Genomic DNA, 19,915 nt, shown 5'->3' on the forward strand with positions numbered 1-19,915 from the left:
GTCACCTTGGCAAATTATCCTGAAGTTACTCTTCCTACCTATCAAGAAGACCCTGGCTCTGAGCACAAGCATGGTTAATAGCTTGGCCAGTCAACAGAGACTCAGTTGGGTGGAGAGAGTGGGAGTGGGCGAGCAGGGTAAGCTTCAGTAGATGACATGACCTTTGAGGGTCCTTCTAGCCTTATGGTTATGTGACAAGGCTGTCACTGTGCAGAGCGTAGCTGAATACTCAACCTTATTTTAAAGTAAAGACATTCTTTTAACTTTTTATTCCAACAGAGAAACCAAAAAGGTCCAACCCCGTGGTTCTGAACATTTCCAGATGCTCGCTCGCCCCCCAGCCAGAGCTGGTTTTATATAACATATAACGTGCTGTGAAAAGACATGTTTCAAAGTGAAAAGGTGACTTGGGAGGGGCTGACCTAAACTTTGAAAATTGGTTATGAGGGAGAACTGAATATCAATAAGGTGGCTGTGCCTTCCCTGCCGTGATGCTATGTGAGCTCCCAGGGAATGATCACTAGGCCTGCCCTCACAAATGAGTTGAGCTTTATTGTTTGATTCTCAAGCCGTCTGCCTTGGGAATTCGCTGTTGCTGTTAGAAAAGCCTGAGCAGGTGTAAAGGAGGTGACAAAGATTAAGAGAACAACTAGACACAGAAAGCTTCTTCTGGCAAACAGTGGGAAACAATTAGAGTGCAGAACTGATTTATTTAAAAGCACTTCATCCAACAAGAGTGGCACATGCTGTTTACAACAGGGCTGCTCTCTGATCAGGAAATGTTGCCTTGAAAGGCATGGGCATGTTAAATAATGAAGTATCTGAGAACATGGAATGATAAGAAAGTTCATGGCCTTAGCTTGAGTATTATTGAGGGGTGAAGGGAGGGGAAACCTCAGTAGATTTTAAAAAAACCCATAGGAATGCCTCATTGAATCTGTTTATTCAAAACGCTTTGGTTCCAGTTCTTGAGATGGGACTTCTGGGCGGTAGGAAAGTGAGTATTGTTGTTTCTGGTGTTGTGCATTACCTCCTCCATCGTAGGAGAGGCCCTCTTGTGCTCGGTGCTGTGCAAACACAAAAGACATCATAATTGCATTAAACAGCCGGAAGTTTCTTTACTGAGACAGAAGGTGTGTCCAGATGAGAGCACGCGGACTCTCGGCACTGTCTGCAGTGCCACAAACCCATCTGCGGTGCTGCAGACCACACGCGCTGCACATGCACATGCACATGTTCACTGCATGGGGTTTTTTTATACTGGGATCACTTTTATGCCCATAATTACCTGATTAGCAGGTATAATCAAGCCATTCTACCACTTAGAAATTTAGGGCTAGATCCTATTCTACCTATTAGGTGCCTGAGCCAAATCCTATCCCACCAGTCTAAGTATGTTCCTTTTCTACCCTGCTGAACATTAGCACATTGGCAGAATATTAACACATCTACTTTTGTAACATACCATCTTCCTAGCCTTCAAACTAACTTACAAAAATAGCAAATAGAGGGAGAATCCACCTACATTTTTCAGGGATGTGAGCATGGTGGGATAGGATTTCGCTCGGGCACCTAATAGGTAGAATAGGATCTAGCCCTAAATTTCAAAGTGGTAAGAATGGCACTGGAACAATCAAAATAGATTGATAGCTTTTCTTTAAATCTGGGATGCTGCACTGATGCTCCAGAAGGCTGGATACTGGAAGAAATACCAACTAGGCTAAAGAGCTGTACGTTTTCCACATAAGGATATTGTGAAAGTTGCAGTTAAGATTCCACAAAAATTTCCCTATTGTGCTCCCTAGTTTTGCCTCACTCATGATATTCTCAAACACTTCTTTGGGGGTATAATCTTTCTTATGTTTAAAGCAATGGGAGCAGGACCAGGACCCATAGACAAATGATGATTAGAGTACAGATGTATGAACAACATACTGAGGTATAATATGTGGGGGGAGCTTTTCCACATTTCTCAAGTACTACATTTACCCTAATCCAAAACTACTCTGAATTTAAGACAATACCCCAGTGACTAGAATCTAGAGTTTCCATTCTAGACATGGAAAAATGATTAATTTGTTATAATTTTCCATGTCTAGAATCTAATTCTTGGGGCATCGTAATACATTTGTTCGCCCCACTGGAAAGTGGGATAAGCAGTGGCGGGGCATGGGAAGGGGAGGGGGCGGCAAGTGGTGGTGGGATAGGCATCAGGAGAGTCAAGTAGCTTGACCCCTGCGCTTTGCCTCCTGTACCCACCTCTTGCCCCCCGGCTGCCTACCCCTCCCAGTGCCTGCTCCCACGGTGTTTGTATCCCCTGCTCCACCTGCCCCCTCCATGCTTGTACCCCCTGATATTTCCTGCCACCCACAGTGCCTGCACCCCTGAGCACTTGTCCCATCCATTGCTTACCCTCCCCCACTGCCTGGCCCGCCGCCACCACCTGCCCCCTGGGTGGGTACCACTTGACACAGGGGCAAGATGCACAAAGCACATGCTGGCTCTGGCCTCAGCCAGGACGTGCAGCAGGTGTTGCAGGTTTGGCAGCTTCAGCCCTGATCCTGGACCTGGGGCCTGAGGTGCCACCATGGGTGTGAGCCCAGGCTCAGAGCTGGAGCCACAAGCACTGCCCTCCCCCAGCCCTCCCCCAACATGTACTCATAGGTCAAATTAGGGGCTCCCCCTCCCCTGCATGCTGAATGGGGAAAAAGCCTTTGCCTTGGATTCTAGTAAGTAGAGTAACTATTGGCATGAACACTCTTACCCCATGGTATGTGGAAGGAAAACCTTTGTTACTTCCCCTTCTTTTACGGAAGGCTAACCTCCTGCATTTTAGCTTTCACTACCCCAAGGTAAGAGCAGACACATGGGTAGTTAGCACAGATCAGATCAAATGCAATAAAACCTTGCCCTTTCTATACCACAGTAAATTATTCATGCGGTTTTATCCTTAGCCTCCTATTTGTGCCTTTGAAAGTCTGCCCTAAAGCTTTTCTCTCCTGGGACTCAGCCTACAGGCTAAATGTATAGAGATTTTGTCAGTAAAATACATTTAGCCATTTTTGATTTGCAACAACAAAAAAGTGCTTTTCCCACATAAACTGAAGTTTCAAGAACAACTCAGAAATGATGACTTTAGGTGCTTGAATTCAATCCAGCCATCCTTTTCTCTATGCACAATTAATACCAGGTGCACTTTTGCACCTGCAATTATTTGTGGGTACACTTTGTCATTTAGACATCTGACCGCCTGGGTAAGGTATATGAGATATACAAGTGAGACTAATTAAACTTAGGCAAACTGTGGGAACAGCATTGTGCCTGCAGTTATTTCTGGGTACAAACAGTAGTTATGTAAAGGAAGGTGGGGTTTTAAAAATTCAGCCCTTGACTTTTTTAGCCCACTCAGGGCATCTCAGTGAGAAGCAGGCTCTTTCCAAGTGTGAAAAGAATATTACGCTAGCATCTGACACTTGTACAGTCCTTGCCATTTGACAATCTGAAAGTACCTTACAATCTTTAATGAATTAAGTTGCATTATGTGCCTGTGAGATAATTAATTGTGTCAGAATCATAGCTGATAAAATTGAAGCACAGGCAGGAGCTAGGTAATTTAACTAATGTCACATAAGAAGTATCTGGACAAACCCAAGACAAAACCCAGACTTTACTGCCTCCAGTCCTGTAGAGTTTTAGGAGACTTAGGAGCACTTATGATCCCCAAATACCACAGCCTTCAGTTGGGGAACCCGCTTACCTCCCACTACTCAGATTTTATATCAAGAGGAGAGTGGCATAGATGGAATATATATCCTGGTAGATCTTTTAGAAGGACATTTCCCAAAATAGGGAGACCAACCCCAAGTGAGCCCCAAGCCCTATAGAGCCCCTGTTTCCTCCAACTTTGCAATTACCCCATGTGCCCACAATTAAGAGGGCGAGGTTTTACCATGGCTCAGACTCTGCACGATAACTGTCCCCATTCCTCGAGCAAGGGAAAACTAAACTGTGGCAACTTATGCCTGTTTCATTTCAGGGTACGTTGTCTTAATTTAGTTCTCACCACAGGGTAAAAGAGGCACAAAGAGAGTTATCTCAAGCATCTGAAGTTAGGCATAGCCCACGCTTGGGCCCACGCTTGGTACCAACCCGTGTCTGGCCCATCAGTTGAAACTCACCTAAGCAAACAGAAAGACCTTGCTTGGGCTCTCCCTTTCAGTGCATTGGTCTGTTTTGATTTACTTGAATTTGTTGAAAGACTTGTTCTTAAACATCACATCTAATGAGCCTTCATCAATAACTATGAAGTGATACATTTTTTCATCCCTGAAAGGCAGTTCCAAACAAAAGTAAATGACCCTCTATTCAAATCTGCCTGTAGGGGCTAGAGGTACATTTTGGGTCACTGAATCCAGCGGGTATCAGGTGCTAGAAACTCTTACATAAAGATATCAAGCTTCATCTTAAAACTAGATAGATTTTTCTGTTCCCACTACTCCTATTGGAAGCCTGTTCCAGAACGTCACTTCTCTTATGATTAGGAGCCTTTATTAATCTCCAGTTAAAATTTGAATTTATATCCATTTATTCTGGCACCAACCTTACCTTTTAGATTAAATCAGGGGTGTCAAACTCACATGGGGCTGCAAACTGGACCACAGGTCAGATCCAGCCTGGGACATGGGGGCAGCTGCCATGGCCACTGTGGCAACAGCAGGTCTGGAGGCAGCAAGGGATTCAGAGGGGTCCTGTGGTAGGCCCAGAGGTGGCGAGGAGTCCAAGGAAGGGGTCCAGCAATGGTGGAAGGGGTCCAGCAGCCACAGGAGTCTGGGGGCATCAGTAAGCCCAGGGATGCAACAAGGGTTTGGGAGCAGCCACAGCAGCAAACCAACTTGCCATCAATGACCATGGCCAACAGGACCAAAGTGGTGGGTCACACCCCCAACATCCAGTAGTCTGCCAGTAGCGCAGTGGGCTAGATAGAGAAGCTCTGAAGGCTGGATCCACCTGTTCATTAAACACCCTTGACTTCAGCTGATGTCAGATTAATAACTGCTTATCACTTCTGTAAAAGCTGCCCATCTGACTACTGGAGTGCAGCACGATGCCATGGCCAAGACCTATGTGTACACGTTACTGATGTGTTGTTAAAAAATCTAAAGTGTCTGTGTATGTGGCTGTGAGCACTAAGGATTAGAAGGCAATCCCTCAGCTGATATAAACTGTCACGGGTCCTTGTTTAAAATAGCATGAGATTATGTAATTGAAGACCGTATTAGCAGATATACACAGAAAGTGGGCCCATTAAGTTGACAGAGGAAGCCTTAATTCTAGTGTTTACAAACTTGAGGGCTTCACTTTGCAACAGCCTTGACATCCCCGCTTTGCAGGGTCTTTTTTTTCCCTAAAGAATGTAATATAAACATATGCAGCATGGGTCCATGAAGTGGACTCCTTAAAATTACTGGCCAAATAATTAAGGAAATAAATTCAGCTTACCTAATGTTACTTGTGATGACGATGCAGGGTTTGTGTTGGACAAAATGCATATACAGCACCTACCACCATGGGGACTCCGTTATTGTTCAGTGGGATGCAAATAAGAAGCTGTATTTGTCATCTAACAAACACTACAATAGCCTTTTAAATACTAAATTGGAAAGCCGTGGCAAGCAATGAAAGAAAGTTTAATTAATTGACTCCGAGGCAAAAAATATTTTCCAGTCAAATATCCATTATTACTGGACTCTCACAATGATTTAATTCAGACATTTACCTCACCAGAAGCAGCTTGGTGCTAACTTTAAATATTTGTTAGTCAAGCTACTTATTTTTCAGAGCCTGGTACCAATTTTCAAACTCTGTTGAATTCATTGATCCTTCTTGCTGTTGTCCTGGAAAGATGTGCAGATATTTTACAGAGAGATGTTCTGGGTACATGCTGTTCATTCAGCAGACCCCAAGAAATGATGTATCTTTTCCTTTAAAAACCCAATACATGAGTACGATAATCACTGGGGATTTCAAGAGCTGGCACTTCAAGTGGTTAATTGAGAAACAAGATTCTGAAAGTATGGAGTATTTTGTTTGGTTTGGAAGAAAAGAAAATGAAGGTTTTGTTAAACAGCTGCTGATGGGACAGTGATGGGGTTAGAGCATCTGTGTATTTACCTGACTCGAGGGGATTTGAGCCCTGATAGGGTTGACATCTGAAACCGACTTCCTCTCACTTTGAGTTATGTCATCCTGCTCAGCGGGGGAAATCTATAGAGATAAAACTGTTCATGGTCAATGAACGCAAGAAGCAGGTGCAACAAACTTCCCTAAATGCTAGGATTAGAGGGAGCTCAACAACAACGGCCTTTCTAAACAACATGAAAGAAGCCAAGGTGGAGCAGGCGACATTGGGCATATTTTTGTCTGAAGGCCTGGAGCGTTATTGGAAAACTTACCAGTGACTTTGAGCCGGATACTTCATGCTGCCCATTTCAGGAGCAGTGTCCATGGAACAAATGTTAGGAAAACTTTAACAGTGCTTGCGCTGACCTTTGGTTTGGCTGTACTGAGATGAACTGGGGCCTGAACCAGATAAAGGAAGGAAAAGTCCTTTGCATAGAAACTCAGTCCACAGCCTTACTCATGCAGAGCAACGTACCTAGAATCTCCCTGTGTGAAGACCTGGCCCCGCCGAAGTCAATGGGAGGTCTTTTCATTGATGTCTGTAGCACCAGCATTTCATTAGCAGACAGAGGTAGTTAGCCGTGTTAGTCTGAAGTTAGGCGGAAGGCAGAATAAGCATCTACTTTTAGGCTAAGTACAGACATTCAAAGAGTCTGAGGCTGAATCGATTTAATCTTTTCAGGTTTCTCTAAACTGTGTAGATTGAACAAATAAGAAAGTGAACTGATATTCACTTTTCAAACAGGAAAGGCAGCCAGGCCCCTGCAGTGGCCCATACCAGTAGCTGGGGGCCCTAGAGCACTTTTCCCAGATTGCAGGTCATTGCAGACAGCCAGGAACTGGGCAATTTTTGTTTCTCCCCCCAGCCACACCTACTCCTCAGCCTCCAGGCTGGCTAAGGAAGGGCTGGGGGAGAAAAACCCACCCCCATGGTGCGGCAGCAGACCCTGAGTCGGGAGTAGCCCGGCACAGGGGTGGAAAGGGGAAGCCTGAACTGGGGGCTTTACTCTGCCCTCCCGGAGTTGGGAGCCAGGAGTGGGGCTGGACTCGCCTGTCCACACACCCTCCTCAGCCTCCAGCTTGGCTGAAGTGGGGGAGCCAAGCCCTGGTGCAGGCTTCTCTCCCCTACCACCCCTCACGTGGTCCAGGCGAGGTTGTGGCAGCAGGACTCCAGTGTTGCTTCTGGTTCCTGGCTCCCAGGGGCAGAGCCAAGTCCCAGTGCAGGCTTCCCTTTCCCTCCACCCCACCAAAGCCAGGCTGGAGGCCGAGGAGGAGGTGTGGCTGGGGGACTTCACCCCCTCTTCTTGCTCCCAGCTCTGGGGGATGGAGCCAAGCCCCAGTACAGGCTTCTCTGCCCCCCAGCTGGCCGGGAGGCTGCCCAAAGAGCATGGCTGGGGGATAGAGCCAAACCCTTCCCCTCCTTTCTCTCCCCATCCCCACACCAGGCTGCATGTGGCTAGGGGACCCGTGCCAGGTTGGAGGGATGGCATCCCCCCACCTCCCTCCTCAGCCAGCCAGAGGAGTGATAGCGCTCCAGCTAGGAAGCAGAGAGGTAGGGCAGACCCTGCTCTGCTAGAGCAGGCAGCACAGCCCAGGGCTGCAAAGCATCTTGGGATGCTGGGGGACTGTGAGCAAGCTTGAACCAGGAAGGGATCAGGGACAAAAGTTCCAGAAACTGGTCTGACTTAAATCAGTTAAGCCTGGCACTACATCCCTCCAGATTTCTCTTAAACCAGTTTCAGGCATTTTGAAAGCGGTTTAAGTGCACTGCATTTCTGTTCTGTTACGGGTTTAAACCTGTTTCTGGTCAATTAAACTGGTTTGTGTGTGACTTTTGTCTCTAGCCGTGTAGGCTAACTAAATCAGAGATGTTCTGTAAGCAGAGGGCTTACTTCGTCAGATCTGCAAAGGGCCTGCAGGAAGCAGAGCTACTAAGTAGAAGGCACCGATGAGAATAGGAAGGGTAGGGAAGGGGAGAGGAAAAAAGAGGGGGCACTGGTTGCCTAGAAGGAACAGGAAATTCCAGTGAAGACAATGTGCATTTGAGGGAGCGGAAGCATTAACCTGATGCCACTTTTCTTGTTCAGCTGCTTCATCATCCCACGCATCCATTTTTATAATTCACCATTGTTTTACACCTGGAATATGCAGCATGCTTCTAGCATCAGTGTGGCAGCATACTAAGTAGGATTTCTTCCCTTCCATGTCACTCTATCTGCCTGTATCTGTGTTAACTGACTGGGATTCAGGGAAGAGCAATGAAAATGGAGGCTAGAAAGATTAAGACATCCTGGAAAAATAACTAAACTGCCTCATAAAAAAATGCTGACATCCTTCTTCCATTTTTACATGATATCTACTTAGGGAAAGCACCTGAACAGCCTACATTAAGAGACATATGTTGCCTAAGTAAAATCTGAGTAGGAGGGGGGGTGTGGGACAAAGTTGAAGCAACTAGTAAATAGGAACGTGAAAACAGGTGATAAATTGTGTGACCACCAATGAGGGACAGGAAGGGTGTGCTGCAGGACAACATAGCAAAAAGCAACTGGATTAAATTAAGTAAAAGAAACTTTAGACTGAATATCTGGGTAAATGTCCTAAGCCCAAGATCAGTTAGGTTCTGGAAAAATACCTGTTGGAAATGCCAGAAGCAAAAATGCCTTGCAAATTAAAATAATTAAAGAAAGAAAGAAGACTAGACAAAACTCCACAGCCTACATAGCAGAAGGCAAGCCTGCATTGTCAGATGCTACAGACTAGCTACCCTGGATACCTTTAAAACCTCCTATAATAACTGAATGCCTTGACACGTGTTCTGTATGTACCCTCGCAACACTGCAGATGGGAAACTGAGGCCCTGGAAAAATAAGATCATTTTCTTTTCCAAAGAGAACTAAACACTACATTGGGACTTAGGCAGGATTCAGAAGCCTAGGTCCCAAATTATGATCCTGAAAACCCCTGCTTGGCTGTCACCCGACTATAGGTATTTATGCTCCATACGTGCCTTACTTTTGTCATTCAAAGTCCCCTGAGAGCCTACAATCCTGCCTCTTCACAGTCCCATAAGCTGTGTGGTCCTCACAGGACGAAGCACCTACCTCATGCCCAGTCCCCACTGGGATCCAGTCATTTGTTCGCCTGAATCCCATGAGCAGCTTATTCTAGTGGATATTCACTGAGAAAGCCTGATGCCTGCTGAAAGGATCAGGATGAGGATGTAATGCAGTCACAACTTTCTTCTGAAAGGTAACCAGGAGTGGTGGTTAAAGACTTACCCAGACTGTGAGGAAACTCTCTGTCTTCCTTGAAGACGGTTGTAATGATCATTCATGAAGCTGTTCTGGGATGGGATACTCTCTACCCCTCCTGCGGGAAGAAAAGGTAGAATTTAGCATTCACTTCCAGAAAGAGAGTGCATGACTCTCTAGCCTAGTGGGTAAAGCACTCATCTGGGCAGAGAAGACCTGGGCAGTTTATGTATTTTATTTAAAACAGTCACAGGGCTATAATAGCTCCACAGGATTCAAACAAGTTCCCTGTTGTCACAGCATTGTGTGGTTTCCAACTGTATTTTTCCGTAGAAAAGCATATAGAGGAAATATCACAGGACTAAGACATACAATATTGTTAAAATTGGGACTTACATTCTTTCTAAAGGAGGTTTCTGGATTCAGTCAGGATATGGCAATGAGTCCGACATAACACAGAACATAAAGCAATGTGCTATCAAGGCTTTGGACGTCACAAGCTTGAGACAAAAAACATAACATTAAGAAAATGCTGACTTGCCCTTTTGCCACAGCTATGTGGGGCAGTCAGTACTGATTTTGAAAGCTGCTTGATTTTTTTTTTTTTAAATAGTTTTCCGGGTCACATTTAATCAAGTCCAAACAGCAAAGTCTCTGTTGTAGTGATTTTCCTATAAATAAAGTTTGACAGGAAGAAATCAAATACCTTTGAAATCAACAGTAGAGTATTTAGACAAGTTGTCTCGAACTAAGGACTGACTCCAGCCTTGTAAATCATTGCCAAATATCACACGGCTTCACAGCTTAATCCTCTGAATAGATATCTAATACTGTGTAAATCTGTTGTCAGGAGGACAGCAGCACCTGTGGTGTATTTCAGAGTGACATTTATGGGACTCAAGAGAAAATGGTAACCCGCTCTGAATTGAAGGCCGGTCTTACAGGATTTGAACAAGGCACCTTCTGCTCTGAGTGGAGGCTGAGCTGTGGCACATAAATCAGGAACTGGGGGAAGAAGTGTGTAAAGCACATGTCTGGAAAGCCGGAAGCCCTGTCAAAAGTGCTGTCTCTAAATCATGCAGGGTAAAAGATAATGGGAAGAAGGGCCTTCGTTGTATGGCATTTGAATCATTTTATTTAAAAAATGCAAAGGGCTGACCTGTGACTGTGTTTTGGTATTTTGGCACCCACCTGCAGCCACCCCTTCTTCCCAGCGGGCCTTGGTTGACAGAGAGCTCAAGGAATCTGCAGGGCGAGTGTCATTATCAGCATTAAACTCTCCATAGGTCAAAGGAATATATATCATAATGGAACCTTTTATATAAGGAATATGTCCATCATGTCATGTTACAATTCAAAGGGAGAGCAATTAAATAGCTACAGTGTATGGCTAGGTACAGACATTCAAAAAGCCCAAGGCAGAACTGATCTAAGTTACGTGGCTTTCTGTAAGTGGCATAGTTTAGATCCGTAGTAAACAGGACACACTTTTTGCGGGGAGCAAATCTTAGACTGGGTTCTGCCATTTTAAAACCAGCCTATGTGTACTGAACTTCTGTTCTGTTACAGGTATAGACTGGTTTCTGATCACTCATATCCATATAAGTGCAATGTCTGTACCTGACCTATATGTACAGTGAATATACAGCCAGTGCTATGGGCCAAACCCTACAGCCTTTTCTCCTTATTTAGGTAGTTTTCTCCTTATGGTCCCTAGGAGGGACAAACAAAGATTGTGCATTTTGCTTGCACAGTAATGCAGCCTAAATACATAGATTTAATTTACAAGAATAAGAGATACTATAAAACTAGTAGTGTATACAGAAATATATATATATAATATATATATATATGCATGTGTGTGTGCACATGTACCTGTCTGTGTGCATATATATAGGCGTAAGAAAAGAAAGAATGCTTGGTAATATGGTGTAGTCTGAGATTTTCTTGACCACAAGAGTAACAAATGGTAACAAGGCTACCAGGCTATACACAGCATTTCAAAAATGCATCAGTAGAAGCTTGGTATCAAGTTACCACTAATCCATTTCAGAAATGTTAGAGAGGTTTGAAAATGTTTTAGCAATGCCATTTTTCATTTACCTTCCACCTGTAATAGCCTGGTGGCCATATTTAATTGCAAGTAGCAGCAGAAATATATCACTGAAATATCTCTTTATGCATGTGAAACCGATAAAAATCATCTGTCATAAAATAGCTTTTCTCTGCACAACACTGTCATAGTTTAAAGTCTCAGGGATATTTCAGGGGGAAAAGAAATGGGGTGCCCCAGTGGTAAATTAGAAATCTCACTTGTCTAAAATTCCCTGGGTGTCAGACCTGAAACCCAGCTTAGCTGTCCAGGCTATAAACATGTTATAATGTACTCATCACTACCCATCAGTCCCTGGAGCTGGGGCCAGTGAGGTGAGTTAGCACGTTGCACCATGTTAAAGAGTGCATCAGTAGTCAGTGCTCCATGGTCTATTCCAGAGTTTCTTCTAAGAGAGCTACCCCAAATATACCAACTAAGGATCTGGTCTATTGTGTCTGTCCTGGGCATAGTAACTCCAGGAGCTGCTGCCATAATGCTGGTTGTCACTAAAATATCATACAAAAATGTATAAATCATTAAAAATATTGAGTGTGTTGCGCACAGATGTTTAGACATCAGTACTGCCTACTCCAGTTTGCATAGTTAAATGAATATACTTTGAGAAGAATGGACTATGCAATGATTAGGACAATAGTTTGGGGTCTGAGAGACCTGGGGTGAAATTTCTGCCCTAAGAGCCTAAATACCTTTGTGAGACTGGGCCTTAATCTCTGTGAGCCTTGATCCTCTGGACACCACTTCCCTCCATCACAGGTTTGTTGCAAAGATAGATGAATCTATTCAAAACTGGGAAGCTCTCAAATCCTATGATATTGAGGGGGAGGAGCATACAAATACCTCCAGACAGGTGGGAGCAAGGGATTTGCTGGGAGAAACAGTATGCACAGGAATGTAGCAGAGAAAAGATTATAAAAGATGGGATGGAAATGAATCCATCGAAGTCAGAGAGACGCTCACAGTGCCAGGGAACAATTTCCTTTTCACACAGTGGTCAGTAAGAATTGAAGCTGTGACTACTGACTGTGGCATGTATAACCATTTACTCCATGTATTTTTCCTCTGACCAGTAATCTCAAATTCCATTCAATCTGCACAGATTTCAGTTGTTTGCCTGATAGCATCAGTTCTTGATTATGACGAGCTGGGCGCTATGAAATCTCTCAGAACACTGAGGGCTTTGCGGCCTCTCCGAGCCTTATCCAGATTTGAAAGCATAAGGGTAAGGGTATCTTTTAGTGTCTATGAAGTGTTCAGTTTTAATGCCAAATACCTGATCACTTTTCTTTACAGGGAAATAATATTGAGTCTTCTCTTTTAGGTGCTGCCCAGAGAGCTGGACCACAGCAAAAAACAAGCAAACTGTGAATTGAAAAAATCATATACACAGTTCCTTTAAAGAGCCTAATAACCTCAGAGCCAATGGCAATTCAGAAGGAAATTTTAAATTGGCAATGGTGTTATCCAGTTAAAATGTTTATCATGGCAACGTTAAGATTTTTGACCCTTTTGGTAAATGATAGGATCTTGCAGAACGATCCACCTGGAAAGCCATGAATACAGCATGTATATAACATCATATTTTCCATCATGGGAAATGCACCCACACTTCCGTAAGTTGTAAAATAAACTAAAATGTTGATGCTATTAAGCAGCCATGCTCTTTTTTTTTTCTTTCCTGCCTGCTTAACACCCACTGCTATTCCTAGGAGCGCTGTATTCTTGGCTGGAGGGAAAAAGATACCCTTAGAAATCATTTAGGTACCTTTTCAATGAGTTGGCATTAAGCTGGAAACAAAGGCTCTGTTCTCTGGAAAGAACTGTGGATATATGTGGATGCTAAAACACTGTTTTTTTCCTTCATTATTCTAATACTACAGGTTCTGACTACAGCTTTTCTTCGTCATTCCATTAACAGGCTTTTTCTTTGCAGGTAGGAGAGGCAGAAGAGAAGCCAAATGGCAGGAATGTGCTAATAGTTTGGACTTTTGCTTTGTGTCTCCATTCAGGTCTCTTTAATAAGCCTCATAGCTAATACACTTGGATACTCCGAAATGGGTCCCATTAAATCCCTTAGGACCCTCCGGGCTCTGAGACCATTAAGAGCATTGTCACGATTTGAAGGGATGAGGGTAAGAGGAAATAAAGCAACCGTCGAAGCCCCTTGTGTGACCATCAAGCATGTCAAAGGGCAATATTTCATTTGGTTTTGTTTTCATTGAGACTGCAAAAGGACACGAATGAAAATGCTGTGTCAAAAAAAAAATCCCTCTGTTGTCTTGACTGCAGTAGCATAGCTACAGCTTTTACTCTCTGGTGGATGTCCTGATAAGCTAATCCCGCTGCATAACTTATCCTGCTGTGTTTAAAACCCTGCTTTTTGACTGAGGGAACATCTGGCTAACAGTGACCTCTCAATTATGAAGCACATCAGGGGAAATGATTCTGCTATGGGTTTGCTCCCTGCTTTCAAATTGTATTAAAATTAGAGAGGGTGGGAAAGTTCTCAAGGACTTTTTCACTTACAATGAAAATGAACATTAAAGGCATTAGAAACATGGAAAACAAATGAGCAAATGCAACATTTTTTTTTCCTTTGATACATTTCAATCTTACCATGGAATGCCAGGATTAGCATCGTAACCAAGTGACTTAACGCTTATCGTTGTATTTTGTTTGTATGCCTGTCTTCTTCCTTTCACATTTTCTTGCATGAGCACCCGTTTGTGCATGTTTCGCATAGCAAGTATGTTTAACAATGTAGACCTGTGTTTTCTTTACTTAACTATTCTATCATGCTTGACTAGCAAATGATGTGAACTGCCTTCTGTACTAGCCAAAGTTAATACTGATTATGTAAATCCAATGGCAAGGTTAGAATTCACCTATGGTGCAAACTATAACTTCTGAGGAGAACATAGGGCATAACTTAGCACTATTTTTAAGATCTCTGGGTGTGTCTACACATGCATTTAAGTGCAACTAAATTTAATGTGTATTAAGCAATTTTTGGCATGTGTCTTCATGTGCAGACACTTGGCATTAAAGTTAGTGCCAAGTCCCTGCAGCCCTGCCATGTGCCCCTAGGGGCTGGGCAGACCTGGCACTAAAGTTAGTGCTGGGTTGTGTCTACATGTGCGTTAATATGCTTTAACTAATCACGCCTAAATTGGATACCTGCATTTGCATGAGCATGATACAATTTAGGCATGATGGCCATTTTTACATGTGCTCCCAATGTGGTACCAGGAGCTTTTAATTAGTAAGCCATGTTAATTAAAAGCTCCCATGCATGGCATGCATCGGCGGTGCAGCACATCCCCACGCTGTGAAAATGATGGCGGTGCACTTTGAACTAAAGCACATTGAACGTGTTTTAGTTCAAAGCTCAGTGCCGCCATTTTCTCAACGCGGAGGTGTGCTACGCTGCTGATGCACACAATGCATGAGGCTGCCAGTGCACATCAATTTACATGTTCCAGCAGACTCGATTAATCAAGTCTGTTTTAATGTGCTGCATTTCTAGCACATTAGAGCCGGCTCCCCGTAAGTGCCTGATTAGCCTCATTTTAGCATTTTTAATGCACATTGGGGGCACACATGTGTAGATGCATACCTGTAATGCATATGAAATTAGGCTAACACATCTCGTGTAGGTGCACCCTCTGGTGCAGATGTATAAATGACATGTTCTGCCTGGAGATGCAAAAATCCCTAAAATATGGCAAACAAACAGTGAAAAGATGTTAGGATACAGCTACTTTCACTCTAGGCCACAAAGTATGAAGTTCTTGCAATAAGTTGTTGAGCTCTTTCAAAGTTCCAGCAATCAGATGCCCACATCGCAATCCTGGTAAGACAACCCAAGAGCAGAAAGGGCCCAGAAGCTGAACTAAGACTAGAAGTAATAGAAGCATAGGGATGGAGTCGTGTGGGAGGAGCTGGCATGCTTCTCCCATGCCAGTTTTGCTCAGTGGATATATTGTTCCACAGAACTATCACTCTGGCATTTTTGAAGGCATTGATATCACTAATAAAATACAGCAAAATGTTGTCACAGTGTATTATTATCCATGTTCATGATGAGACATACAAAAGGTTCAAGGAGCTGTATTCAGATAGGTCTTCAAATCTGAACTATCCTGATTCACCTCCATTTTTTTTTCAGTGAAGCTAGATAATAAAATATTTGAAAGAGTGTTCACAAAAATGTAATAAAAGCAGCAGTGCATAGGCAAAAGCAGCCAGATCCTCAGCTGGTAGAAAGTGATGTTGCATTAGTGAAGTTAATGGAGCTCTATATATATATATATATATATATGATATATATATATCAGCTGAGGATCTGACTCTGTGTCTCTACAAGGAAAAGATGGCGAAATACACCCAGCCCCACTGATAACTAGCCACAAAAGCTGGTGTTAACACAAAGTGGCTCCAGGAGCAAATTGTGTGAGAACTTAAATTGATTTAAACCTAACTTAGTATTGGCTCATATTGGTTTTGTGCACCCAAATTAAAACAGCATATTTTAAGATGGCATGAGTGTGTACGCATGGGTTTGTATCAGCATAACTAAATTGTCTTAAAGCTTGCAACATTTTGTAGCCCAAAATATGGGGGAAATTGGGGGACTGAACTGCTGAGGAAATGGAGAAGAATTAAGGTTACTGGGCTAGTTCTGGAATAGAGTTTGGCTCGGTAGTGATGTGGCATAAAATGGGCCATTTTCTGTTACATCACTCCCAAGAGTTTGAATCCTAATGCCCCCATAATTAGAGCCACTCCATGACACAAGGGGTTTCTTTTCTGTGCACCACTGGCATAGTAGGAACATATTTAGCCCTTGTGGCTCCTCTTTTCTGAACTATTGGAGGTACTGAATGAGCTTGTAATTTATGATAAAGTGTAATTGAGAATACGTGCTACTGGAAAATCAAATCATTTTATTTTTAGTAATGTCTAACCATAATTAACATGGCTAGGGACAGTAAGACCTTTCATTATCAGGAGGTCATATGCTCCAGAACGCAAGGACAATTACCAGCACAGAGATGGATTAAATAATGTTAATGTTGAGACAAAAGCACACAGAGGAAGAAGATGATAGGTTGAACTAGTATAATGTTTTTCATTTGATGATCTCAAAGCACTTTGCAGGACTAAGAGGGGAACAAGAAAATCGTCCTCTAGGCCTGCTAGAATATGCTTTGCTAAACTATGCTGTGCATAGGCTTTCGAGTCCTGGCTAGACGATGAGGTTGTGTGGGAAAGAGCAGAGGAGGTTTGAAGCCAGTGAATCAGAGAACTCAATAGATGTGTAGGGAGGGTGTCAAGCAGGTCCCACCTACACGTGAGTTTTCTGCTTGGCAGGGGACTGTCATCGCTAGACTTCAAACTTCTACCTGTTTCCAAGGCCCTTCTCTGTGACATGAAAGCCTGCTGGTACATACTCATCGGCCAAATGCCGCCTCTTCCCTCAGGATGACAACTGTAACTGTGCCCATGCATATCTTAAAAAGATCACATGTGATGACCTCTCTACCCCCGTTATAATAATAGTCCATTTAGCCTGACTAATGATGCCAGGCAAAATTATGGTAAGGTTAATATGAGACACATCCACAAAGAATTAAAGAATGATAACAGAATTAGTCCTATTTAGAAGGATTTCAGGGAAATAAGTTTTATCAAACACATTTCATATTGTTTTATGATTGGACTTTTGACTTAGTCCCACAAGACACTCTGATTTATAAGCTAGGACTATGCAAAATCAATACAACATATCTCAAATGGATTATGAACTGGCTGATGAATCTCAAAATGTAATTGTACATGGGGGATTGCCCAGTGATAATATGTTTCTAGCAGAGTCCCTCAGCGAGGATAGCCTTGACCCAGAGCTGTTCAAAAACTTAATCAATGATCTGAAATAAATATAAAATCTTTGCTGATAAAATTTATGGATAACACAAAAATGGTGGAATAGTAAATAATAGGGATAGTTAGGGATGGTTCATTTATACAGAGTGACCTGGATCAGATAGTTATCTGGACTCAGTTGAACAAACATGCATGTTAATACATCAAGGGTGTGTAAAACTAATTTACTGTGCAGTAAAGCATCACTGTCTACACATGCATATCACTGCACAGTAAATTAGCCTACTGTGCAGTTAGCTAATACCTGTAAATACAGGTAGCAAACTAACTGTGCAGTAGACTCTGTACTGTAGCGCCAGGACTTGGGGATCACTGTATGTTTCTGGCCAGCCCCAGAGAGCTCCCCCCCAGTCTGGTCCCTGCTCAGCTCCCAGCTCCTGTGTGTGGAGCTGGTACAGGGGAAGAGAAGAAAGCTGAGCAACACCAGTGCAGGGGAGAGGCAGAAAGCTAGCCCATTCCAGCACTACTTGGCTCCCTCCTCCTGGGAGGACCTGGGAAATGAGCAGTGCCAGGACTGGAGGAGTTTCCCATCCCTTCTGGCCCCCTGGTGTTGGGGCTGACTGGGAGCAAATTTGCTGTGCTGTGCTAGATGCTTATGTATAGATACCCCAGAAACAGGGCAGTTCCCTGCCAGGCCCTGACTGGGTGGGGAAACCTTGCTGGTCATGAGACTTGTCCCATGTGCACGGGGCTGAGAGAGCTTTGCAGCAGCAGCTGTCTCCAGGCCCCGTGCACATAAGGACCCTTCCTAATGTGCACAGGGCCAGGAGACAGTTGCTCCTGCAGGTGGCAGAGCTCTCCTGGCCCAGTGCTCCCTGCCAGCCCCCAGGCTACCACCCCCAGAGAGCCTGGAGCTCCCCCTGGTTGCTGCAGGGGGGTAAGCACAGGATAGGAGCAGTCCTGTATCAGATTGCTCCCTTTGGGAGCAGATTTGCTCTCAACAGGCAAGACTTACTGCACACTATTTTACTATGCATTAAGCATTTATAATATTAATAGCTTATGTAGATGTACCCCAGAAGAACACAAGCTCCCAGTATGATGCAGGAGCTCAGAGGGCTAATGCAAGCCTTCAATGTATAAGCAAGGGACTTTTACTTGACAATTGAGAGGTAAGACCACCTCCTATACAACATTACTGAGGTTGGTATCGGAAGTGTAGTATTCACACTTAAAATGAGTATTGAAAACATTCAGAAAGATTGACAAAGAACTACAAGGTCCTAAAACCACCTGACAGTGAGAGATTTAAGCAGGTCCATCTATTTATGTATAATAAGTACGGACATAGGGAGACAATTTCTGATGGATACATTTTCTGAACCCAGCAGACAAAGGTATAATGTAACACAATGGCTGGAAGTTCAAACATAACAAATTAAACAGGAAATATGGCATGTGTTTCTAACAGTGAAGGTAGTTAATAGCTGGAACGACCTGCCTAACAACGTGGCAGATTCATCATCACTGGAAATTATTAAATTATATCTTTTTAAGAGATGTGCTCAAAGCTTTCCCAGAGGTTTATTGTCTGGAGAGAAAAAATACTGGGTAAAATGTTATGGCCTGTACTATACAAAAGAACAGGCTAACTAATCAGAATGCCTTTTTCTAGCCTTAAACATATGCCTGCCTAGATTTTGGCTCATGTAATAGTCCATGAAATCAGTGAAGCTATAACAGTTTACAGCAACAAAGGATCTGCTCTGCTATAAATATCAGAGGGGAAATGCTTAGGATTTAGAGCAGCTCCAGTTGGCAGCTAGCAGGATGGACAGCAAAAGTTCTGGGAAAAGAGGTCTCGGGTCTCGCCTGTAACGGAATGAACCGTTCCTTGTCATCTACCATCTCTTGTAGATGACTCTGCAATGTTACAGCTTTGAGACACAGAAGTAACGTGTTCTGCCTTTCGTAAGGTTTAAGTCTCAACTTTAACATGAATTAATGAAAAGTACTTGTCTTTACGTATTCAGCTCCTTCACCAGTTCTTCTTTGTACTGGTGTAAATCAGGAATAGCTCCATTTAAACAAATGGTACAATTACTCTGGTGTCAAATCAGTGAAAGTGGAAGGAGAATTAGACCCTTTATGAATAATTAATTCACAGAGGTGCTACATGATTTACTTTAAGTCTTGTGTCACATTTTGTTATTTACAAGCCACGGAGCATCAATCAGCAGAGGTTAAAAGGGAGCATGCATGGGTGACCATCATTTGCACCATGTTTAACTTGCATGATCGTGTCCCTGTGCACGAATGTTTGCACTGTGATTGCCCTCTCTTATAATCCTGTTTTTTTTCTCCCTCTGTCGCACTCTCTAACTGCAGTAGTTTTGGGCAGGAAGTGATGGACATTGAACAAAAGCATCAACACACGAAAAAGCCAGCGAAAGCTAATATACAAGCTCTGGCAGCACTTGAG

General features: G+C 43.4%; 1 protein-coding gene across 1 annotated transcript in view; it reads left to right on the plus strand.

The window, feature by feature from the left end:
- Positions 1–19,915, plus strand: part of LOC109306674 (sodium channel protein type 5 subunit alpha-like) — a 310,690-nt gene that overhangs the window by 273,323 nt on the left and 17,452 nt on the right. Inside the window, exon 22 of the mRNA XM_019530203.1 lies at positions 13,557–13,679. Coding sequence (XP_019385748.1) covers positions 13,557–13,679 — 123 coding nt within the window. The remainder of the gene's footprint in view (positions 1–13,556; positions 13,680–19,915) is intronic.

The sequence above is a fragment of the Crocodylus porosus genome, unplaced genomic scaffold (assembly GCF_001723895.1).
Source record: "Crocodylus porosus isolate Cpor-Errol unplaced genomic scaffold, CroPor_comp1, whole genome shotgun sequence".
NCBI classification, from domain to species: domain Eukaryota; kingdom Metazoa; phylum Chordata; order Crocodylia; family Crocodylidae; genus Crocodylus; species Crocodylus porosus.